Source organism: Melanaphis sacchari, unplaced genomic scaffold (genome assembly GCF_002803265.2).
Source record: "Melanaphis sacchari strain LSU unplaced genomic scaffold, SCAv2.0 Contig43_pilon_pilon, whole genome shotgun sequence".
Classification (NCBI taxonomy): domain Eukaryota; kingdom Metazoa; phylum Arthropoda; class Insecta; order Hemiptera; family Aphididae; genus Melanaphis; species Melanaphis sacchari.
The window spans coordinates 978,985-1,005,111 of NW_020271284.1; the positions used below are offsets into that span (position 1 = coordinate 978,985).

General features: G+C 25.7%; 3 protein-coding genes across 6 annotated transcripts in view; 1 reads left to right on the forward strand and 2 right to left on the reverse strand.

Annotated features, from left to right (window-relative positions):
* Positions 1–17,528, forward strand: part of LOC112597660 (multiple PDZ domain protein-like) — a 60,031-nt gene extending 42,503 nt beyond the window's left edge. Inside the window, exons 26-38 of one of the 4 annotated variants that reach the window (XM_025343796.1) lie at positions 5,902–5,996; positions 6,165–6,234; positions 6,314–6,370; positions 6,756–6,809; positions 8,024–8,125; positions 8,363–8,434; positions 8,545–8,671; positions 8,917–9,071; positions 9,299–9,454; positions 10,093–10,272; positions 10,713–10,900; positions 11,566–11,584; positions 14,805–14,894. In XM_025343796.1, coding sequence (XP_025199581.1) covers positions 5,902–5,996; positions 6,165–6,234; positions 6,314–6,370; positions 6,756–6,809; positions 8,024–8,125; positions 8,363–8,434; positions 8,545–8,671; positions 8,917–9,071; positions 9,299–9,454; positions 10,093–10,272; positions 10,713–10,900; positions 11,566–11,572 — 1,263 coding nt within the window. In that variant the 3' untranslated portion in view covers positions 11,573–11,584; positions 14,805–14,894. Of the gene's footprint in view, positions 1–5,901; positions 5,997–6,164; positions 6,235–6,313; positions 6,371–6,755; positions 6,810–8,023; positions 8,126–8,362; positions 8,435–8,544; positions 8,672–8,916; positions 9,072–9,298; positions 9,455–10,092; positions 10,273–10,712; positions 10,901–11,565; positions 11,585–14,804 lie in introns of all 4 variants that reach the window. The other 3 variants (XM_025343793.1, XM_025343794.1, XM_025343795.1) reach the window with 3 other exon arrangements.
* Positions 17,529–18,758: 1,230 nt separating this feature from the next.
* Positions 18,759–21,290, reverse strand: LOC112597749 (probable ATP-dependent RNA helicase Dbp73D). Its single transcript, XM_025343933.1, has 10 exons — positions 21,004–21,290; positions 20,766–20,916; positions 20,575–20,705; positions 20,320–20,503; positions 20,058–20,243; positions 19,797–19,976; positions 19,405–19,729; positions 19,174–19,339; positions 18,966–19,100; positions 18,759–18,889 (listed from the first exon to the last, which is right to left on the reverse strand). The coding sequence occupies exons 1-10, from the start codon at positions 21,076–21,078 to the stop codon at positions 18,830–18,832; spliced, it is 1,593 nt and encodes a 530-aa protein (XP_025199718.1). The 5' UTR covers positions 21,079–21,290; the 3' UTR covers positions 18,759–18,829.
* A 1,299-nt stretch (positions 21,291–22,589) lies between these two features.
* LOC112597803 lies at positions 22,590–25,908 on the reverse strand. Its single transcript, XM_025344024.1, has 7 exons — positions 25,608–25,908; positions 25,425–25,531; positions 25,235–25,363; positions 23,562–23,649; positions 23,405–23,483; positions 22,883–23,096; positions 22,590–22,787 (listed from the first exon to the last, which is right to left on the reverse strand). The coding sequence occupies exons 1-7, from the start codon at positions 25,661–25,663 to the stop codon at positions 22,747–22,749; spliced, it is 714 nt and encodes a 237-aa protein (XP_025199809.1). The 5' UTR covers positions 25,664–25,908; the 3' UTR covers positions 22,590–22,746.
* Between the last annotated feature and the right edge of the window lie 219 nt (positions 25,909–26,127).

Below are 26,127 nucleotides of genomic sequence, written 5' to 3' on the forward strand. Positions count from 1 at the left end.
CTTTACGAGAATAATGTATTTAGTCTTTATATATAAATGTATATGTATATTGTACATGCATGAATGCAATCAAAAATATGATAAAGCTTTTAGTATTATTGTAGTAGACTTTGAAATAAAGTACATATTTATTACAAAAAAATATAAATAGCTCAGTATTTTAATTAGTAATTACAAATTAAATAAAAAGATAAAAGTCATTTGGAAAAAATTGCATAATAATAATATTATTAACTGTTGGAAGTAAGCACAATATATTGATATAGTATGGAACTAGGTATAATGTTTAAATTGTTATATGAATTAATTTAAAAACAACATCAAAACCCTAATAAAACATTATTCATATTTTAAATATATCCATAGCGTTAGTAAAAATGTGTCATCGTAATATTAATTGTTAACTATTTAACTGTCATAAGAATTATGAAGGAACATGTGACAAGCATTATAAATTATCAAGTTTCAACAACCGCGTGTTGGAATTGTATTTTTTTATTTTATCATTAATTTTCAAATATCAACAAATATTACAATTTATAATAAATTAAATGAATTACATAAATTATCTACCAGTCTTAAACTTATTAATTTGTGAGTTGTGATGGTAATTTATTGTTCTGACATACCTCACCAAACTTTATTGGTAGGTACCTAATCACTGTAGTAGAATAATATTAATAAAATAATATATTGTTAATTGTAAGTCTATAGAGATTAAATATATGCATATATATATATATCTTTAATACATACTCCTTCTTACTATACATTCATAATGATCATGAGACCTAGATATAACCGGTAAAACTCGGTTATAGAAATTAAATTGGGGCATCCTTACATAACATATTAATATAATCTGTGATATCCAAATGGTTGACAGTTCTTCGTTTTATTACTTTAATAAATTGATAATTCAATAATTTCATTTTTTAACAAATAAATTATTTATATTACATTTAAGTGTAAAGTTCAACAATGAATAAAACTCATGCGTATAGTTTTATTATTATTTATCACTAACTGTTAAAATATTGCAAAATTAAAATGAAATTAAAATGCCAATACCTTCTTAAATAAAAAATCGTAAGTATAAATGACCTGTCAAAATTTATAAAAAATAAACCGTACATAAATCATATTTTGAAAATATAAGTCCCCATTTAGTTTTTAAAAGTTACCCCAAAAATCTTCCTTTTTTAATTAATAAAAAAATATATTCAAAATTTTTTCTAGATAATATGATTTTAAATCGTTTTCACATCGTTAATTTTTGCCTAATTTAAATATTTCATAGTGAAATTTACTGTCACTTAAAATTTAGAATACCTTGAAATATATACTTACATATACTACGTGTGTTTATATACACGAAAAAGTTATATTGTACGTGTATATTAATATTGCCACGTTCACCATAGCTACCCTTCAGTATGCTCATAACTTATTCATGGACACGTCAACTTCCCCCAAGGCTTTGATATTCATCCGGCAGTATGAGATACAGGTGCATGCAAGCAGGATAGAGTATATAAATGAGAAATGGGTTTAATTTAAAATGCATCACGTTATATTGGCTCAGAATCTTCCACGATCCAAAATCGTTGGGCGAGGGTAAGATGTATTTTTATTTATTTAAACTACAAAAGCTATTTTATATGTTTATAGTATATTATGTCATTTGTTTTAAATGGATCTAGAGTACGAGTAACATATATATATATATATATATTAATGGATATATTTATCATTTATTTATATAATTTACTATAGCATAATATAATAATATATATATTATTATTGCTCTCGTTAAAAATAAAAATGATAAAAGAAGAAGAGTCGTGTCCTGAAGTTCGTTCACAGTGATATTGAAATATATAATAATCGGACATTTCTTAATGAAAATGGCTTTTTTTTATCATCTCAAAAAAAAAAGTCCTTTAAAAAAAAGAGCTAATATACGCAGTTGTGATGTATACAGTGGTTTTACAAGTTGTGGTATGTACGAATGGAAGTGGGAGTGGATTTGAAGTCGGACAGAAACAGTTGACCTATATTTGATTTTCTCGTAGGCCAAAAGGTCAAAGGTATAATATGATTTTTCACTATTCTACCTATGTAATATTATGCTACTTTTATAAAAATGAATTTTTAATATAATAGATTTTGGTATGTATTACTTGATATTGTAGATAGTTACATATTCAACTTATGAAACTTTATTAATAATAATTAAATACTTCTTTGTAAAACGTCTTATATCCATCTTATTACTTACTATTATTATCATAGTAAACTCTTTTATATTTCAAATTACGAATATTACATAATTACATTTATATATATATAATTTATATTATATGAAAATTTTTTTTTTAATTTTACATACTTCAGTTATTTTTAAGTATACGTCAAACAATGCGTTTCTTCACATGACTTCGTATGTATTTATACAATTTAATTGCACTAACAGTAAAATATAGTAGAAGTTAACGGCAGTATAACACATTATGTAATATTATTGATATTTTTAAAGTATAAATAATAAAAAAAGAACATAATTTTTTTAGTAAATTTATGCATTGGCACACACTGCAGCAGTAATTTAAGAATAAATATAATTTCTGAAATAAATAAAAATTTAAGTACCTACCTATTTAATTTTAGTTTGAAACTAAAAACATTATTAGTTTTAAATTTAATTGATTAATTTTAACATATAATATGTTAATTCACTTTTATTATTAGGTATATGAAAAATATATAGGGTAATTTTATTATTTAAACACAAAAAACAAGACTATTGTTGTATTTTTGAAAATAAATTGCCAAGTTCGATGATAACTATATTTTATAGTTTATATTAAACCTATTTCTCAGTAGAGTTACACAATTCCACAAAGTATTCTTTGCAACTTCATACCTCGTATTTCTACTTTGACTACTTTTGAATAAATAAAATATTAATGAATGATTCATGTACTTAAATATTAAATTTAAATAAATCAAAATGATCATAAAATATTTTACTTGAGAATACGAAATTAAAAATATAGTTGATTTGTATTTATAAATAGTTTAACTGTAACGATAACAATAAAATATTAGATTTATTTTTTTTTAATTACATACTATTTTAATTAAAAATATAGTTGATTTGTATTTATAAATAGTTTAACTGTAACGATAACAATAAAATATTAGATTTATTTTTTTTTAATTACATACTATTTTAATTTAAAATATTGTGTAGGTATATATTAAATTAATAAAAAAAAAAATTGATTTCAAAAATAATCTGGAATAATGAGTGTTCTTTCTATAAACCATGCTACATATTATATATTCTATAAATATAAAATTTAAACATTTTAAATAAATCATAAAAATTGTATCTATAATATATATAATTAGTACGAATTATATGAAAGTATCGCTTAGATTATTAAAATACGTTAGAATTATTTCAGTTGCTAATCATATATTAAAATAATTATAAACATAATTTTACAATTTTCAAAACGAAAAATTTAGTTAACAATTCACAATTCACTAATATTGAAAATATAAATACCCATAATTGTATAGGATTAATTATCATTGTTTAATAGTCTATATATTATCTGTAAATTGAAAAAAAAATACTTAAAAATTCAAAGTAAAATAATTTAAACGTTTATGTTTGATAATTTACAAAATTAGTTACGTCTTAAAACATAATGCTATGTTTATATAATATTAAACTCAATATTCAAAAAACCAAGATATATGAGACGTTTATTATGATTTATATGGGACTATTGTATTATTTAGTACTAAACTCCTTGTTACTTTTTAATTATTTTGTAAAAATCAAATAATTTATACTTTTAACTTTTTGAATTCGAGCTATAAATAAAACCATTAAAATGTTTCTACGTATTATATTTACTGTAGTAAATTTAATTTCACTTTAGAAATGAGTTATAAATTACAATGATTTCTATTTTTGTGTGCTTACAATCGTAGGTACATATACCTATTAAATATATTTATAGTACATAAACATAAAATTAACTATCTAAAAAAAAAATTAGCCCTTGAACATCATATTTATAAATTCGCCTGTGTTCTTTTCTAAAAGTGATAGGTGCCTATATATTAATATATTATAGTTGATAAATAAAATTTATTGGATACACAGATATATTTCTGGATTATTTATTACTTTATTCAATATATTGGAAAAAATTACAATATTGTGTTAATTTTAATTAATTATTTAGTACCTGCTTTACTATTCTTGAATCTAGTATGTTTTATTGCTATTATAATTTATAATACATATATATTTTGTCTAATGACTAATTACGATTTACGTCACTTCATAATAATAGCTTTACTCTAGTCAAACATTGATTTTTTTCTTTTTTGAGCAGAGTAAATTTATAATCATTTTTATAGAATAGCTTTAAATGTGATATATTTTATTAGTGTTTTAAATTGATAGTTTATAGTGTAAATATCGATTTTTTTATAATTAATATATAACTATCTTATAAAAAATAAATAAATATTTAAAAAAAGCGTAATAAGCAGTATAGGTAACAGGCAACAGTTTATAGAACCGTAATTGATTATGAATTTAAAAACACCATTCACCATTTTTTTTAAATTTTTTTTCTATTAAGCTCAAGATTTTAACAATTTCTATTTCCATAGATTTCTATCTGTATACTTATGTAGTTGTTCAATTTGTCGTTATTTTTAAATTATTTAAATCATTACAATTCGGGATTACAGTGCAATTTTAAATTTAAATAATATATAAATATGACAATATATTATTACCTATTTATGACAGGTTCAAAAAGTAAAAGTTGTTGAAGATAACTTTTGATATGCGTGCTAGTATGAATCGATAAGAAATGATCATTATATTATAATAATGGTTCATAGTACTAGCTGTAGTGTAATATAGTATAAATACATAGAAAACGGACATTTGACACTCGACAATTGGCCATACATTTGGCAGAACAATTGACATCTATACAATAGACATTCGATACCAAAAATTATGAGTAAAAAAACAAATACTTTTTAAGGTACTTTGAAATTATTGTAATATTGTCTTTCATATAACACAAAGCACGCTCAATTTCTATTTGACAACTGTCAGCATTATGTGAATATTTCGAAATGCGTATTACTATATTCTTAAATTCATTTGCGCTCAGTAATGATACTGGTACTGAATCCTTTGCTACATACATTTTTCTATTCAATGAATGCCCGACGTAAGTTTCATATTTTTTTTTTTTTAAACAAATATAATTGGTACAATTTATACGTTTTAGAATTATTTATATAACTATAAATTCTTCTATTTTAAAGTTAATTTTATGTATTATAATTTTCAGTCACTCATAATACTCAAATTAATACTTACCTATTTACCTTCTAAATTAATAACTATCTATCTTAGTGAGTGGTGGATTTATTGTCCTTCCTGTTACAAGTATTAAATATATGTTACATTAAATTACCAGGTAGGAGAAAAATATTTTAATTTCATAACAGCGTATGTAATATTATTTATCAGATTATATCATAAATATTATGAAAACTCATTTTTACAACTAATTTAAAACTATACATTATTTATAGTATATTTTACTTTATATATAATACGAAGACAAAAAATATTTATGAATCGTATAATAATTTCATCAATGTTATTCTACTTATGATTGGCGTCCTCTCCGACTATACTGCACGCAAAAAAAAATGTATGTAGCTTACTATACTACATAATTTATTTATGTTTCTGAGTAACAAATCGATCAAAATGTCCTAATTAACTTAATGGATTAAAAACTCATGAACGTTGAAAATAGTATTTTTCATTTTTTTCAGGTTAATGGGGTAGTTTTACACGGAAGATGTCACCTAAACGCCTCAGCCATTATCAAAGGTATACCAGGACCGATATACAAAATAATTGTGCTCAGGTATACTTTGGTTTTAATATTATTTAATGTAATTTTCATTTATGTAGAGATTTTTTTCAATGTATTACATTTTTTTTAACAACGCTTAATATAAAGTCTAGACCACTTAATGATTTAGGTCAGAAATGTTTATAATAGTTTAACTTAACTTTTAAATGTGTATTATAGGAAACCTACGGCCCTGGACGAATTAGCCGTGCGACCAATCACTCAATTTCCTATTACATTAGATGACGAGGTTAATAACTTAACTAGTTTTATAGTATTTTCATCGCTTTTATTCAACAACAATTAAAAATAATGTGTTTTTTTGGCAGACGCCAGAGGAGAAGTATGCCAACTACAAAGGCCTGCGGGTCGTTACTATGAAGAAGGTAAATATTTTTGTTTTGATGCTTCCTATAAACATAATATATAATATATACCTACTTATAATCTATATACATTATATAACCTTGTAAAATATAAAATTATACTCCTGTATAAAATAATAATGGGCATTTGGCTCTTATTCCTATACATCTTAGACCCTTATAATTTTAATACATTACACGATTTGTGAAATTAATAAAAAAAAATCTCCGAGTTTTGTTCACACCAACACAGCATTTAATTTGCCCATTTCCAAAACATTAGATATATATTTATTATTATATTAATTATGTACTCGTATATAATAAACACGCTCAAAAATTTATCACAGAATTAATCACTTATATAATGTTGTGTAGTACAGTTGATTTGATATGTTTCCTATAGCCCTGTATCAGTTTTACATACGAAGGCCAAATCACAAATTCACCTACACAACAGGTAAAAGAACACAGCACACTGGATCGTTGAATGATGGTTTTTTTTTCTGCGTATAATTTGTTCTGTTTATTATTATTTATATATATGTATGTATATATATATATATATATATATGATATAATAAACGTTGTGTTAAAAGAAAAGTGTAACCCATATCGATCGTAGGAGGGCAACCGCATTGAAAATAGTGAAAATGGGGATATATAATTTAATTGTATCATGTTATTATTGTGCAGAATATAGATTTTTAATTTTGTACAATACGTACGACTAGTGATTATATTTTTTTAAAGGAAGAAGCTAAAATTATATATTATTACTAGATTACCATTTTTTAAATACACAGTAAAAAATTTATGTACCCCATTTTTAAATCCATTTTTTTTTAATACTCATTTAACATTTTTTAACACCATAAAAAAGGGACAATTTTATTCCTTCTATTGCCTTCTAAAAATAATTTTCAGTGTTTTTCATTTCATCATTAAATAATTAATGAAAATTCTAATTATAAAATAGGTACCTATTAATTAAGAAAGCATTTATTTTTAATAGGAAGCTATGTTTATTCTATAAAGGAATTTATACAAATTACGCTATTTTTGTATTTTATATTCTGAGCGGAACGATTAATGTACTTGTATTACAATAATGAATATTTTTAGTGCGTTTTCCTAATTTTCTCAGATTAAATCGGCTCGTGCTACTATCTACAATTTTACTTTGAATTGACAGTTGATTTTTCTATACTTTTATCCCAGAACATCAGCGTACGTATATGATACTACTTTCATTTAATTAAACGAAAACGATAGGACATTCATGTAGGTACGCATAAAACAAGTAGAAATACATAACGTTATAGTATGTAGTTACCTCTACATGTCAGTTATTCGACGATCATCGTTATAATTGCATTACTGCACTCAAAGCGTCTGCCCTCCTGCGCAGTGTTCTGCTAAATATATTTGTAGAATATGATATATGAGCTGTAAACATTGACCGTTATATTTTCATTTTGCATGCGTTTTATATTATTAAACATATATGTGTGACATCTGACCATTGCTGCGAGTGTTTTAAGTTTGAAAATATGATCTAGAGTTTTGATACATTTATATATTAATATACTGTATGTAGTATGTATGTCACAAAAATAAAATAAAAAATTTTTTCTTAAATAATAGCAATAATACTTTGGATTTTTATTCCAGAGTCCTCATGGTCTTGGCATAATGATTTTGGAGGGGAAACACGCGGAACTTGGCACAGGTATCTTCATATCTGATATACAAGAAGGAAGCCCAGCTGAACAGGTGAATTTTATGATATGGTTTTTGAAAAAATGTGGTGTTATATATTTCGCGTTTTCCTGCACCATAATAAATAATAATAAGAGAATGATATAGTTCCACGTCATTTCAGCTGTGCAAATATTTGTCAAAAAAAAAAAAAAAAAAAAGAAATGGGTTTATCTGTTACTGACATAATAGTTTAATACAATTTATTTTACAATCTTTTTTACAACAAACATGTCTATACTTCCTTTACAGGCGGGTTTGACGGTAGGCGATTTGATTTTGGCTGTAAATAAAGATACACTTCTGGGAAGTACGTACGAAGCGGTGAGTAATAATAATAAGTAATAAGTACCTAACAGAAATAATGACACAGCTATCAAATGTATAAAAAAAATTAGAACTCATTTTTACATTGAATAAACGCGATTTTACAGGCATCATCGTTGCTGAAAAAGACTGAAGGTGTCGTAACGTTAGTGGTATGTAACCCGCGTAAAGACGAGGTTGTAACGGCTACAGATCAGAAGAGCGCCGATAAACCTAAACAACCGGAAAAACCGAGTAAGTTGAACGCTATTCGATCTTTGAAAATATATTATGTTTTATTTTTTGTTTTATTTTTGTTATATTAAGCTATATATAAATTATTTAATTTTTGCTGCATGATAACATTCTTGCATACGTTCGCATGGATCGTTGTTATTATTTATTTTTTCTGTGAGTAACGTTTTAAAAATATACTAACAATAATGTTAAATTTTTACGTATGTATACGATAATTATTAATAAAACCATTTAAAATCTAGAATCTCAATCACCCGTTTGTTTGGACCATTCAGTCGAACCGCCACCAGATCCTGCGACCGCACCAATAAAACCTGGTTTTGAATCAACAATTGAAATCAATAAGGACAAAGTCGGCTTGGGTCTCAGTATAGTAGGCGGATCTGATACATTACTGGTAATTATAATCATTAACTTATACCCAACAATAATAAAGTAATAATAATTATTACTATTATTATTAAATGCAATAAATATTTAAAGGCTATCTGAAAATATTATGTACAAAACATTTTAGAGCTTGTGAAACAATATTTCAGTCGCGTGTTGTGTCACTGCAATCTGCTATATTGTGCTCTGCAATGTATTATATTATATTTTATTGATTATAATTCATGTTAAAAGGATGTAGTCATTATTCATGAGGTATATCCAGACGGAGCCGCTGCCAAAGACGGTAGGCTCAGACCCGGAGATCAGTTAGTGGAGGTGAATGGGGAAGACTTTAGAAACATAACGCATATCAAAGCATTGGGCGTTTTACGGCAAACACCAGCAAAGGTACTTATTATTATTATATTATTGCATGTATCCAATATTACAATTCGGTATAATATATTGCATACACTACACATTATTTATAAGATTATATTATAATTTATAAGCAATATATCTATCTATTTGATCAGAAATTGTTTTCTTTTAAAATTGTATAGAAGGAGAACACTTATTTGCCAGTATTCTAAATGCAATTGTTATATGTTCGAGAATAAAATTACATATTTTTATATCTATTCATAAGCAACAATATTTTTATAAAAAATACCTAACATTTTATTAATTAAAGAACAAATTATATTTATTTACGAAGTATTTCAGGTTAAAATAAGATACAAATAAAGATAAAGGATTTAAAGATATTCTACTAGTTATTACTTCTCATACTAAACTCTGCAGTCTGTAGTTTATCTAAACTTTAAATAAAGTTGTAATGATGAATTATAGTTCAATATATTTTATTTATGTAGCCGAATGGCATATTTTCATAAATGGTATTATACACACTATTAATATGACAATATATTATAATAATATTTCTTACTTGAATATATTGCTGTGTAATGTTAGCTATTTAATTGCTGACATATATGTGTATAATATATATATATTTATATTTATATATATTGAATTTCTCAAAGGTGACCATGGTCGTGCTGAGAGACGAGTCGTGCGTTCCAGATGAAAATGGTAGTATTTCCGCAGACACGACGAACATCACCGACGCGTTCGATGTAGAATTGACAAAAAAGCCTAGCAAAGGGCTAGGATTGAGTATAGTGGGCCGGAAATCCGGTTCGGGAATATTTATATCGGACATCGTAAGTGGCATTTCCCGTGGGGTAAACATGATAAATATGACGTTGATTTTTAAAGTTCTTAAAAAATAGTATAATAAAAAAGTATTTAACGTAATTAAAATACAATGATGTAAAAATGTACTAACAATTTCCACAAATGGCTTGATAGTGAAAATAGAAAAAACAAAATTTGATTTCTTATACATGTTTAAATTAATATAGTATACATAAGATTAGAAAATAATAAAAATGTTTTTCTGTACCATCCCATAAAAATGTATATTGTATTCGGTCATTTCATGTAATAAAAAAAATTATAAACTATGGAGGATATATTACAATTGTAACCCAATTGATATTATAATAATGAGTAGTAATTTCAGATTTAAGTCTAGGGTATTTTATCATATACATACAAGTTATCTGCATGATTACCTATTGTTACTTGTGTATTTTTGCAGGTGGTGGGTGGTGTGGCCGGCGTTGATGGCCGTCTGATGAAAGGCGATCAGATCTTGGCAGTCAACGGCCAAGACGTACGGAATGCTTCTCAAGAAGAAGCCGCTGCTGTACTGAAGACGGCGACAGGCAGAGTCATTTTGAAAATGGGTCGTCTCAAAGCTCGCTCGTCCACGTCTAGTTCAGACAAGTAAGCCCCGATATAAAATATATTACCTTTATTGTATATTTATATTATATATATCAGTGGTGTAACTTAGCAAATGTCTTATACTATGATAATGACAATTTTCAGTTCTCTTTTTGTCTTTCCCACTTTGCAAGAGTTAGTATTCTGTATCCTATTTTTTTTAGAAGTATTATATCTATAATATACAAAAAAACCAAAATTTCTATGTATCCACCTCAAATTTTAAAACATTTTCGAGTGTACTGAACTATTTTTTTATTTGAAATGTATACGAGTAGTCAGAAAATAGGAAATTTAACAAAAGTAAGTTATGCCATAAAAACATGTTACTTATATTAAAAATTTAAATTTAACTTTTTTTTTTAATTTAATAACATTTAATCGTGATACTAACGTTTAAGCTTCAGTGCCACGGCAATCACAGCACTTTATCAGCGATCCCTATATACTCCCTAGTTGTGCCACTGATATACATGCTATACATACACACCTAATATTTATTATTATAAATTATAATATATATGAGAACGAAAGAAACAAATTCGTAGGAATTATATTACAAAGAAAAATATAATTGTAATTTATAACAATAATATTGTGATGCCAACTCATTGAGATGTTCAATAATCTTATTTTTTCATGCTTATTTCCGGGAATACGCGTAGAAAATGATTTTCATGTTCTGTAAGTAAAATGCCTTTGTAAGGAGTTATTGCTGTAGAAATAGTCGTGTGTATGTGTGTAATATTTTTGTAGCAAAACTTATTCTGATGATATCATATGTGTAGCAATGAGCTACTTATCAACTCGTTACTATTATGTAATATTATATGCGTGCGCTGTGTTGTTGTCATCTGACATGATTTTTTTATTTGTTTATACCTAATGCATGAATTATAGACGTTGTGAGTTCTTTACATTTTTTTTTTTTTGTGTGTTTATTATTTTAATATTTTATCGCATTGGCGTAGCTAAACGCGTTAACACTGTTCGGTTAATTACCATTTGTGTTTCGGGGCCACGTTGCATATTATAATAAATTAATAACCATGCGCGTCGTAGTTGCTTAATGAGGCAGTAGATAGATCTATTATACATTATGTTGCTGCTGATCGCGAATTCGTCGATCGGCGGTACCGCCTCGGCCTTGTGTTCAACAGACAATAACTATCTGTTTGTGTATATATCATCATATTGTAATCGATTAGGGGCGGCAGTGTTCTTGTATTATTATGGAACCATCGTCATTATATTAAGTATAGGTATATAATTTAAAACTGTTGTAACGCAATACCATAGATTTCGTCATTTTTATTTCATGAAAATAGCCACGTGACCGTATAAACCAACGTGCCTATGTAGAGGTGTATGAATAATACAGTTGTCGATTTAGATAACGAGATAAATACACTTATAGTTTATCGAATTAATATTGCGAAATCTCTTCGACTTAGTAACGCGTACCTATATATGTAGAGCTCCCCATCGTCGTACACTGTAATAGATATATTTCAGTATAAACATTTTAGAAAATTGTAGTCATGTCCTGTAAAGTAGTTTAAGTAATCAAAAATGTATTTTCAAGCCATCCTATTATTGAAGGTAAAAAAGGTCATGTACTTAAAAATAATCTTATTTTTACACCTATTTTCCTTCCTTTTGAGCGATTTTATAAATCGGGTTTAAATGATAATATTTTATAACTTTATTAGTTAAATGCTGGATGTACATTTAAAAATATTTGACACCATTTTCTAGAGTGTTTTATAGAATAGCTCTATTGCCGTCCTCGTCTATCATTTATTTTAGAAAATAGTATTTTTTAATTAATTGTAGCTACCAAGAGTTTTAACAATTCTATATTCAAACCACTGCAAGAACATCTTTTGCAGTATTTTGCTAACAGCCATTGCTTACAATTTATATCATATTTTGTCATCGCTATATAGGTATTCACAATTTGTAAGTTTTCAATAATTTCCCCGCAATATAGACGTCAAGGATAGAGAATATAATAGAACAACAACATGATCAAGACAAATACAAGCGATTGTCATCAGACAACGATGACACATGAAACACTTTCCTACCCACTTCACAAAAATATTTAATTTCATGACACGATAATATAAAGTAATAAATTAAAATTACTATTCGTAAATTATAGAAAATTTGGGCACAATTATTATCGTTTTTCTACAACGGGTCACAATAAAATTTAAATAAATATAGACTAAACCTATTCTTGATTTCTTGAATATTTACCTCTTTAAGATAAAAAATATAGCCATAGACTTTTACCCCTTCCAACCATTTTTTTTTCAAATTAAATTAAATTTCTTAAATAAAAATGTTAGAGTAATTTCTTTTGATCATAAATCAATCATATTTGACGAGTTTCGAATCATAAACAACTTTTGTTGACGTCCACAAGAAAATAATATGTATGTATCCTTTTATACTTTTGAGTACAATAAATGTAGAATTTAAATAAAATATATAAGTATCTGCATTATTACTTACATTAGGTACTAAATGTATTAAAAAGTTAAATTTTAGTTAAATACCTACCTACAGTTTAAAATTTAAACAGCAATTCTAAATCAAAGAATAGTTTGAATTATTTATGGGTTATTGGTAAAAAAAAAAAAAAAAAAAAACAAGAGTATCTCCGTGAACCTCTGAACCTAAGGATCTATTTATAGAGCATACAAACTTGTTAAAAAAAGAAACCATACTTTACATAATATAATGTATCAGTCAATTTACTAACTCATTATATTTTTAATTTATATTCATACCCAACTATAATGCTTGACTTGGAAGAGAAATAGTAGAGGTACTCTTATTAGTGATTATAGCACATAAAAAATTTGCTTACCTTATTCAAATTCCGAAAATAACCGTATTGGTCCCCATAATTTCTTTTATTATGTCTTCCAACATAGTTTAGATATATTTATATAACTACAAATCAACAAATATTTCATAACTTATTATTCTTACTTTCAAAGTTTCCACCATAACTTCAATATATATTTATAATAATATTATTTGTCTAAAGTAGATCAAATCTGTCCAAAATTATAAAAAAACCATATAAATGCTAAGCTGAAATTGCAAGAGAGATCCAATGTTTCAACAAAATCAAAACAATTAATTTAACAGTGTTAACAGATATGTTTTATTACTTTTTAGACTTAATTTAACAAATTTAATAAATGAGAAAATTTTCATTTAAATGAGAGTCTACTCTTGTCTTACATACTTTATTTGCAATCCTTCCTTTAAGAATTCACGATGACGCATAGTTGACTCATCATGGGCGGCATTTGGAGGGGACGAGGAGGCAGTTGCCTCATCAGAAAATATATTGAGAGGGCAAACTTATCATTTTGCCCCCCTTCTAAGTTAAATATTATTTAAACAATTTTTAATTTTTATAAAATATTTATGTTGAAATTATTTTTGTACAATTATACTAGAAAATTATTCCCCGTGTAAAGTCAGATCAATATTATCAATATTACCTACCATAGTACCATACATTAATATAAACTATTGTAAATTCTATAAAATATAAGACTAAAGGAGTGTGAATTGTTATCTGTTCTTATTTAGATAGTAAGTAAGTAAAAATTTAGGTGGAATGTATTAGATAAGTTGAATATGAGAAGATTTTTAAATGGGTTAATAAATTGCGATTAATTAATTAAACTGGAACATTCAGTTACCCTACGCCCTCTCCCTAGACAAGTACTATCCATAACCTGCCTGTCAGCTATAAGTATATCAATATATCATTAAACTTACTGTTGTATGATACAATAATATTATTATATCGATTGATTAATATCGTGTTTTTATATTTTTTTTTCTCGTCATTATTGTAACGATCAAATAGCGACTCGGCGGCGTCTATGGAAGAAACGCGCACCGTGACGATGGTACGTAGGATGGACGGGTTCGGATTCAGCATCGTTGGCGGTCACGGCCACCTGCCGATTTACGTCAAAACTGTGTTCTCCGGCAGCGCAGCCGACTCGAGCGGGCTGTGCCGCGGCGATAGGATTTTGGCGGTTGACGGCGTGTCAGTGGAGGGCATGGGACATGATCAGGTGGTCGCCCTACTCAACGAAGCGGTCGCGCCCGTTACGCTCACCCTGCAGTCGTAGCCTCCCCCGCGGAGGATAATGTGTTTGAGTACTTTAATATTAATTAATAAATTTTAAGCGACATCACCGCACTGTTCGTGATTCGTTTGATGTAAAACGCTCATTATTTCAAAAGACTTTTACATAATTTAATGTTGTCACAAAACATCAATAATATTTTTTATCGGTATAATTTTTTTTTTTTTTTGACGACTACTCCTTTGAATGACAACATGCATTTTTTTAATTTCATATTCCTAAGCAAAATATTATTCTGAGTATTTTGAACTATTATTTAAAGTTGGTTTATTTAACAATGCATGCTGCCATTAAAAAAAGTAAAAATATAAAAATATAAAATTTTAGAAAAATTTTGTTTTGTGATGACTTAAAATAAAATTATGCAAAAAAAATGTTTTCAAAAACAAATAGTTCTAGAAATAATGAGTTTCTTACGTTAAATGAGAATCACTTGGTATAATGTATAATACGTACCTGGTATCCAAGTCATTGTACAGCACTATCCCTTCCTCTCCTCTTACCGTATCACGATGACGATAAAAATAAAAAATATAAATGCGATCCATACACTCTCGGGTTGTAGAGGCAGGTACCTACCTAATAATATCATTCTGATATTAAATCTATTTCCAGACGATCATGTGGTTAAACTATGATATTATATGATTATAATAATCCGAATTTCTGATTCGATCTGGACACTGCCTATCTGAAAATGTACCCTGACTTGACATTTTTCTCGGAACGGTTATCACTAAAATGGACTGTCTATAACAAATAGTAGGTACAACGACTGCTACTGCATATACTCGGACACTCGTGCGTCGAATTTAACACATTCAATGCATATTGAATAATAATTTCGTGTTTGAAAACCTGCATTTTGTACTTATTTAGAAAGGAAAATCGAAAAAATTGCTAGTTGGTCGTTTAAATCTCAAAACAGATTTTTTTGTTCGTTTATAATCCAAATTGGCCAACTATATTCCAGATTGAATAACGGTGTCAGTATCTATTTCAATCCGGATCAGCAGGTTGATATGATTCGCACTAGACATTTTAAATTTTTTAACACCGTCCTTTGCGGTTTATCGCATTGCTATGATCGTGTAGGAGAAAGGCGGGGAATAGCCTCTTAACGTCCGCGTTTCTTCCCATCACGTTCTGTAAATATAGACGTACACAACCTTAATCCTATGTATTTTATTATGTAAACGTACGAACTCCAAATTCGTCGAAATATATTTTCGTGTATTATCGGTTAGGGGTAGGTACTTACCTACTTCCTGCCCGGAAAACGATCTCCCTTCCGCGACAGGTTTATTTTTATTTGTTTGTAACTTACACCCCCTCCCATCATACGTACGTGTATGAGTACATAAGTCGCTTATCTTAATCGATTTGTATAACAGAGAGAACAGATAAATATAAATACACAGCGGTAACTGTGTAAAAAATGATTGCCAAACAAATAATTTTTTTTTTAAATATAAACGTGTAAGTTAGTATGTTTGCCAGTCGTTTTTATTACACACGCGAATTAGGTACATGCAAAGTAAAATGTCGAATAATCACGCGTTCGAAGAAAAAACACGGAAAAATAGTTTTCAGTAGTTCTCCATCTTATTATGTGTTGAAAGCTCTTCGCCGGAGCTGGACGCAAAAATAATATATTCTCAAAGATGACAATTTAAAATTTTAATACACATAATTATATTTATTATAAGGTGATTTCGGACTCTATTTTTGCGTAGGCATTCCTAAACGTATCGTGCCTACACCTACTACCTAGGTATTTTTACTGGCTACTATAACATATTCGTCTCGTTTTCGTTTTCTTTTCATATTGTACAATATCTAAATCGACGAACCTATTATAATATATATTATTTTTATATAGTCAACTAGATTTTATTCGACGGAATTTACAGTCAAATACCTCATAATATAGTAATAATAATTATAATTATCTTAATATGTAGTATATACTATATGTAGGCTTTACACTTGCACAATACAAATCATTATATTACATTATTAAACATGTTGTAAATTGTTAAATTTTATACGAAACTTGTTATTAACTTCGTTTAGTATATTATGTATAAACCATTATTTGTCTTTTGTGATAATAGAATTAAGACTGAACATAAATTAATCGTTTAAAAATGAAAAAAAAAAACATTTTTACTAATTTATTTGGTCTCAACCTAATTTAGGTGCACCTTCTAACAGGGTCACGCGTTTCTTGCATAAACTTTGTAGAATAATATTATTATAATATATTATATAAAGGCACTTTTAAATTTTTTTATTAAATCAACTCAAAATCAGTGTGCCAATTATTATTATTATATTACATTCAATTTGTTATGAAATTAGATATAAAAATAACTTTGCATTCATTTTGTTGTAGCTGAATGGCTTGTATTCAGAATTCAAATGTGTTGTCGTTATTAGCGATACATTATTTGAACATTTTATCTAAAAATATTAGTTTGTTTCTTTGAATTATAAAATGTTGAATAGGTACCTATTTAACAAAATTTTTGTCTGAATAAGTAAATAATTTAACATTTGAAAATACTATATTTGTGTATTTTTTTTATGAACCTTATCTATTCAATATCCTATCATAATTATTCTTTTTTATTTTATAATGATTGGTGAGTATAATTATAGTCTAAAAGTTAGAGTCATACTACTCATAATTAATATACTATTTTAAATATTCGGTAATAAATATCACATCATACATTTTATATTAAATTTATTATGAAATGTGATAGTATTTTTAAATGTATAAGAATTAAGGATGGAATGAAAATATAGCGTATGGGTATGAGTGAGACATGGTAAAGCTCATTCTGTAAAAATAATCATAAGTTATAAGTTATAACTAGTTTTTTTTTAACACTATTAAACTTATTGCTACAATTTTTTTAATATTTTTTTGAACTCAAAGAACATTACACTTTCATAAACTATAAACATTAAATATTTATATCAATTTTATGTAGGTTTACAATTATTATAACTAACTCATTCAGTGTTCTAATTCTAAAGTATACTTGATTAATGATTATTTAAGTTTTATATAGCAGCTACTAAGCTATATAATTGTTGGCAACATTCAAAATCAATGTAATTAAGAATACCTATTACTACCTAGATAATTTAATACCATAATGTTATATTTTATAGCAGTACAGGTCAAAGCTTATTATAATGTAATAAATAAAAATATTAATTACTAAAATTTAAATAGTAATCATTTGTAACATTTGATAGTACCTAAAATAGTTTAACAAATATGCTATTCATAAAAGAAAAAATTTAAAATATGAAAGTGAAAACTTTAAGTACCGAAATTTGGTAGCTTACTAAAACTCAATTAAAAAATGATCATTTTAATAGAAAATATATGATCATTTTTTTTTAAAGCTGAAAAATTTGTATTTTAAGATTAAAAATGAATATTATCTTAAGTTGTTTAGTTTTTATTTTAATATTTAGCATCCCTATATGCACTTTTAAAATTGTAAAAGATACATGTTATACTGCTTTACTTCGACAGTAGTTTGTAATCTTTTGAACCACAACTAAGTTATTAAACATGCAAATAGATATTTTTTTAACTATTATTGATACTTTTCAGACTTATTAAATGAAAAAATAAAATAAAATGTTGGTAAAATAATTATATTTATTAATATTTGTAAATAGTAAAAAAAGGAAAAAAATTGTGCATAGATTACTTTTTTAGTTGTTTGTTCTTCCTAAATCTTTTTTTGCCAATAATTTTTGGTTTTTGCTAATTAACAAATGACAAAATAGTGTTAATAAATAGAATATTAAATAATTAAATGCAAGTTCAAACTTATACTTACAGTCGATTCACTTTTTACAGCTTTTAATGCATCTATATACATTTGTTCATATTGTTCCAAGTCAGAAAGTTTAACTTTCATATTTTTCAGATTAGTTTTACCCGCTGAGTTTAAAACATTTTCAAATAGTTCTTTCTGTAGTAAAAAATCAATTTTAAATAATGAAAAATTAAATAACCAAAATAAAATATTAAAGTAATAAATTTACATGTTCAGGAGTGACAAATGTAATAGCTTTCCCTTTATGACCAGCACGTGCTGTTCTACCAATTCTATGTATATAGTTTTTTGGATATTTTGGTACATTATATAAAATGACACAAGATATTCGCTCAATATCTATGCCTCGAGCTAATGAATCTGTGCAAATTAATCTATAACAATAAACCAAAATAATAATTACTAAAAGATTGAAATTAAAGTATATAAGAAAACTTACATGTCAATTTTTCCATCTGAAAACTGTTTAATATAACTAGAATGTGCTTTTTGAGATATATCAGAAGAAATTTCATTTACTCTTAATGGCAAATTATTTTCATCAAATTCACTGAGTTTGCATAAAAGTCGAGTTAAACGATGCACTTCTATTTTTGATTTGACGAAACAAATTACCCTTTTCAAGCCTTTACTTCTTATCAAATGATACAGTGTTAAAGGTTTATTTTCTTCTGGACACAACACCATATATTCTTTGAGTTCATTGGGTGTTGTGTATTTTCCTACAAAGTCACCTCGTACAGGTTCATCTGTGATAGTTGTATCTATTATAAATTTAAATTAATTAAGTTTTAAACTTCATTATCTTTATCATGTTTAAGTTAAAATTACCTATAGACAATTGTGTATTTTTTCTTTTTACAATTGATGTAAATAATTTAGGTTCAAAAAGTTTAAGAAACTTTAATTTTTCAGGATCTTGAGTAAGTGTTGCTGAAAATAATAATCTTTGTGTTCTTTGTGGAAATTTGTTTAAGGTATTTAAAGTACATATTGTAGGTCCATTGTATGCTAAACAAAAATAGTGTTTCAATCTGTTTAAACATTTAATTAACTATAGTAAGAAGTAAAATAGTTAATTATGTGAATTACCTAAGCTATCATTAACTTTACATAACCAATCATTTTGCAATATATTGGTAAAACTATCAGCTTCGTCTAAAACAAGAAACCTAAGGTTTTTTAGAGAAAATCCTTCAGTATAATATAAATGATCAACTAGTCTTCCTGGAGTAGTCACTAGGATATCTACAAGGTCTATCCATCCAACACTGCTATCTATAATTATTAAATAGCAATTGAAATATTTAAATTTGTAAATTATATGGGTTTCTATTATTTAAAATTTGAGTACCATATTGCAAGATCCTTTCTTTTTCTTTTTCTAAAGTCATATTTTTTGATTCTAAAAGAAGTACTCTTAAATTAAATGCGTTTTTAATATAATATAAAAACACTTTGAAAACTTGAACAGCCAAGTCTTTGGTTGGCAAAACAATGAGAGCACGAAGTTGATGTCCAGAGAATGTTTTTAATGTCTAAAGTAAAATAAAAATATAAATCATTGATTATGTTGAATTAATTTTCTTAATGAGTGGGTATACTAGACCTGTATAATAGGAAGAACATAAGAGAGAGTTTTTCCACTGCCAGTTGGTGCTGAGATACACGCGTCTCTGAGCCATCTATAGTCCCAATGTTTTTGTGTCTTAATTATCCATGGAACTAGTTGATTTTGAACTGCAATAGACATGTATAGTGATAAAACTGTGATGAAAACTAAGTTAGGATTCAAATTACCTGGGAAGAAATGTGTACATCCTTTATTCTTTAATTTCTGAACTAAAGCGGGGTCTAACTCTGGAATGCCGTCAATGGGCACTTCTAGGTTTTTTAAATCGACTGATACAATAGTAGGTTTGGCAAGCCAGTCTGGTAGAACTCGTTTTACCTATACATTTGAAATAATAAAATATTAACATATGTAATATTTAGTCAAGATTCAATAAATAGAAATCGTAAATGGAGTTTTTAATACCTTTTTATTTTTCTTGAATCCGTGGGTATCTATTAACGTAAAGTCTGATGCTGGTATCGAGGTGTCCATCGTCATAATTCAGTCATACGTCACGACAAGTATAGATATGATTGACCAGTTATTTAATTTCAACGAAAAATAATACATACATGGAATCAGTAAAATCAGTAAATGGAACAATCGATCATCAGTAATCGGCAATTACGGCAAAAAGTAATACCGTAAAAAAACTTAAAAAACCTAACTGTACACGTGCGTTAACTATATTATTGTTTTTGGACCATTGATGGCTGTTAACAGTATCACCAGTAGATAAAGATGTATGTTAACATTATCTATGGTATCACCAAAAAATGATTACCTTCTATTCCATTTATGTGTAGATGTTCTAGAGTCAATTTGTACGAATTGAAGTAATATCCAAAAATATATTACTTGATCCACGATGTTGAGAATATTTATTTTCTTCTCTACATCATGATTTAATGATATTTTTATTCAGATGCTTATTTAATAGTATTTATACCGAGTAATATTGCAATGACTAATAATATTTTTTTATAATCTAGGCTACTATAGCCAATACTTCCAATATTCTGAGTGTAGCAATAATACGATGTATATATATTTTTAAATCAAGAGAATTTTAAGCCAAGGAAAAAAAACAAAAAATACAATAAATATAATTTGTATATTTTCGTATATTACAATTTAATTAAATTTTTATATTTTTATTTGTGTTAATATTAGATTGTATTAAATATTATTTCTAATTTTCTAGTAAAATTTAGGTAATTAATTCAAAAGACTAAGAATTCTAGTATAATAGTACTTATATACCACAAAATAAATAAATAATAAGTGTAAATTAATGAAATAAAGAACATACAAATAAAAAAATTGTATAAAGAAATAATAATAAATAGAAAAATTAAACTTTTTAAATAGACTTTTGATTTTTATATACTGATTGTATAAAAATAATTTGATTAGCCAAATAAGTTAAAAATAAATAAAAATTTAATTAGTAAAATAAAGTGATGGTAGTTAAAAAGTTTTCAATGTCATGTGTACAACATTAAATATATACTGACATAGTTGTTTTTTTTTAGCTAAATTTGTGTTTTTGTGTCTTTATTGTTGTAGTACCTACTCCTACCTTTTAAGATAGCTTAAATTCATTAGCTGTCACTTTTAATCTTATTTTTTATATTAGAGTTCCAATTGTAGGTTAAGTTTGTTCTATTAATTTACTGAACCATGATATCATCATACAGTCAAATTGTTAATGTGTTCTACTGTTCTATATCATTCAAAGTTTAATTATGATCCATAATTGTTATTATAAATAAGTAAGTAATTTCTTAATACTATTTTGTTGTTTTTTTTCCGACTTGTCTGTACTTACTATGAAAAAATACTCCTTAAATATAGCAGAAGTATAAAATATTTAATCACAAATATTTTTAATATTCTTTTTTTATTCAATGAGAAGGGTTATCAGGATTGGATTGGAGGCCATAATTATTGTTTAAAGGTTTATTGAAGAGATTTGGCAAAATCAATACTAAATATATAAACAAATATTTAATTTTTGAACATCATTATATATTGTCACTATGTTAATAACATAATAATATTTTCCACAAATTAATGATTCAAACCTATTTTGGATATTTTCAACAGAAAATTATTATATTTTTGTAAATTTGTATCTATTCCTTCACAAACTTACTAATGTTATTAGAATTTAAAAAATTGTTTTTTTAATTCATTCAATTCATCTATATTTTAATAAAAAAAAAAAAAGAAAGTTAAATTAATAAATTAGTAATGAATAATGATGTATAACTAGATAAAAAATTATATTAAAAATTACTTTGGTCCAGGTTGGATAATTGTAGTTTTTCAGTTTTTTCTCCAGTTATTGAATTTTCTGTTATTGTTTCAACACATTTTTTATTTCCATCTTTCATAATAGTTACTGTTTCAATAATTCCATCTTGTAACTGATTAGTAGAGGTTTCTTTTTCAATTATTCTGCCATTATAGTTTTTAGATATATAAGAAGACTTTGAGGTTGACCAACCAGACTACAAATCAAATATTATTTAATTATTATAAAAAAGGTAAGATTTAAAATCCAAAATTTTAAATACAATAAGTGTTTACTTTTGATTTTCGAAAAATTTTTTTTTTATACATTCATATTTTTATATACTATAGTCCTCAACTATAATTTTATTATATTTTATATTTGTTTAATTTTTTTTTTTTTTTTTTTTTATGAAATTTAAATTTCTATAATTATTATCTTAATAGTTAATATAAAATAAAATACATAAAGTACAACAAACTAATTAAAATCATTTAAAAATTTAATAAATTATACGTAACAAACCTTTTCAAAATATTGTGATCCAGAATTATTTATTGTTATGTTTAATGAAGAATCATCCAAAGGTTTTGAAGGTCTTGAACTGATATATTATGTTCAATTTCAAAAATAATCAAAAATGTTTAAAATAAAGAATAAATAAAAAACTGAAGTTACTTACCTAGGATTAAGAAAAGTACTTTGTGCTATAAAATTTTTTTTTGGTATACCATTAATATGTTCTTCATTTGTTGATTGATTGATTGGAACTAAAATATAAATAAACATTAGTTATTTTAAAGTTTGAATGAAAGATATCTTTATCAAAGAATTTCTAAAAAATACTCCGATATTTATTTTTATTTTTAAAACATATTGGACATGCCAATGAAAAAAACAATTTCATTATAAGTATTTGAGTGAATTGTACAATAGGTTTATTAAGATCTCACTAATAAAGTAATACATAAAAATGCAAATTCAACTAAGAAATGTTTGAATTATTTTACAAGAAGGAATTGAGCACAGATATTTTTTTATTTAATATCAGACATAATATTAGGTTAAATTTTGATTAATAAAATTGATAATTAACAGATTAAATTAATCTCGATGAAATTTGATTGAGTTGAAAATCATGAAGGTAATAAAGACTTAATAAGTACAAAGAAAGCTAAATATTTTGTGATTAATACTATAGTAAAAGGAAGTTATGATTTACCACCTCTAATTTATAGACAAATGTGATAAATTATATCAGACAAAAGCAAAGTTTATATTACTAGTAAAAGTTCAATGAAAAGGTGTTTGCAATGTATTCATGGTAATATTTATCCAATTATTTCAAAAATAAAGTAGTATAGAGTATGATCGGTGCAAATAATTCAGAGCACTTTTTTTTTTTTTTATGAGAATTAAAATAATGGAAACTTTATTATAATTTTCTATTGCTTTATTGTATTATCACAAACTAAAATTGTATAAATGGAAAAAACATTTTCAAATTGTATATACTTATTACAACCATGTTTAAGAAATATAATTATCCTTGTAATGTGTTCGTTGCTTCAATGTCAAAATAAAGAAACTTATACTGAACTATTGATTACTATAAAAAATACATTCAATAATTTCAATCAACTTTGTAAATTCTACTATACTAGTAATTAAGCAAGTATATTTAAGTATCTATACAGTTGTGTTTTTATCATTTAAATCAATTTATCTGTCATAAAGTTATACATATTTAAAAAACAAATATTGTAAGTGTTTTTTTATTCTGTTTTACTTTTTTGAGATATTAACTATAGTTATTAACTTATTATAATATATATTTAGTTAAGATGATTAAATATTATGTATACAATATTACATTGCAACTTATAATTAAAATATTTAAATATACTGGTAGTTGTATAAAGTTGTAAAAAGTACAATGCATAATACAAATACAACTTTAATTTCAAGGACGAGGATATACTTTACTGGACATATAAGTTTTATTATTGTTCAAATAAAAAAATTAGACTTATCTTAAAATTTGAGCAACAATAAATTAATTTTTAGAAAAAAAATAATTATTTAGATGAACATTTAAGTTTTTTCATAAAATAATATATACCTATTTATTTATTTATTTTTTAGAGTAAAATTAAAAAAGTTCATAACGTTTTAATATCAAAGTATAAGGGCTGCAAATAGATTCTTGCATATAAACAATTACATGATTTCTAAAATCTAGTTGAAGCTCTACATATTAAAATTTTAATAATGACGTTTTCACCATACATGTTAGGAAATTACATCCCTACCTAATTAATTATTATCCTTAAATTAACTTAAAAAAATACTTACTCATAGAAATACCAGATTCATTAATATGATTTTGGAAATTTTGAAATTCTAATTCCATTAGTCTAAAGATATCTTCAAGATTAAAGGTGTTTCTATCATTTTCAAATTGGTTTCTTCTATTAAATGAATCTATAAATTTTATTATGTTATTATCAAACATAAATAATCATAAAATATGTAAAACAATTACCAGTAAAATCATTAATTTTTAAATTATGCATTTCAGCGTTAACATTTTCAGCATTAATATTTTCAGCATCTCCAGTAGGTAGTTGAAATTCTGAAGGCAAATCCGAACTAAAAAAAAATATCAACCATAGTACATTAAAATAGACAAATGCCTATTTTATTTTCAGTTTTCAATAAAAATTACTTGGGCTTTATGATATCGATGTTAAATATTTTATTAATCCAATTTAAAATACTCATATTAGCTAGTAAATAGTAGGTGTAAACAGTTTAAAAAAAATCAAATGTTAATTTAATTGATCAACTCGTAGTTTGAATTGATGAGCAGATAATTTATTTAAATCTGTAAGACTATACTAGCATACTGCATTACTACCATAAAACATTATGTTCTATGCTACTACCATGGACTAAATAGTAAATAAATGGATGAGTGTTACCGAACATTTATTTTTACTACAAAATATTTTTGGCTTTTTTGGTGTTGCAATTAATTAAAATTTATAGCTCAATATTATGTTTACTGTTTAGTGAGTTTAAATAATATCAATTATTATCCACAGTACACAGGCTTTTTCATAATATGACGAAATAATAAAATTTTAAATTAATAATTTTAATTGTTTTATCACGGCCTGAAGACTATCATTGTGATATCAGTCAGTACTCAGTAGCCTGCGAAGAATATCCATTCGTGTAAATCG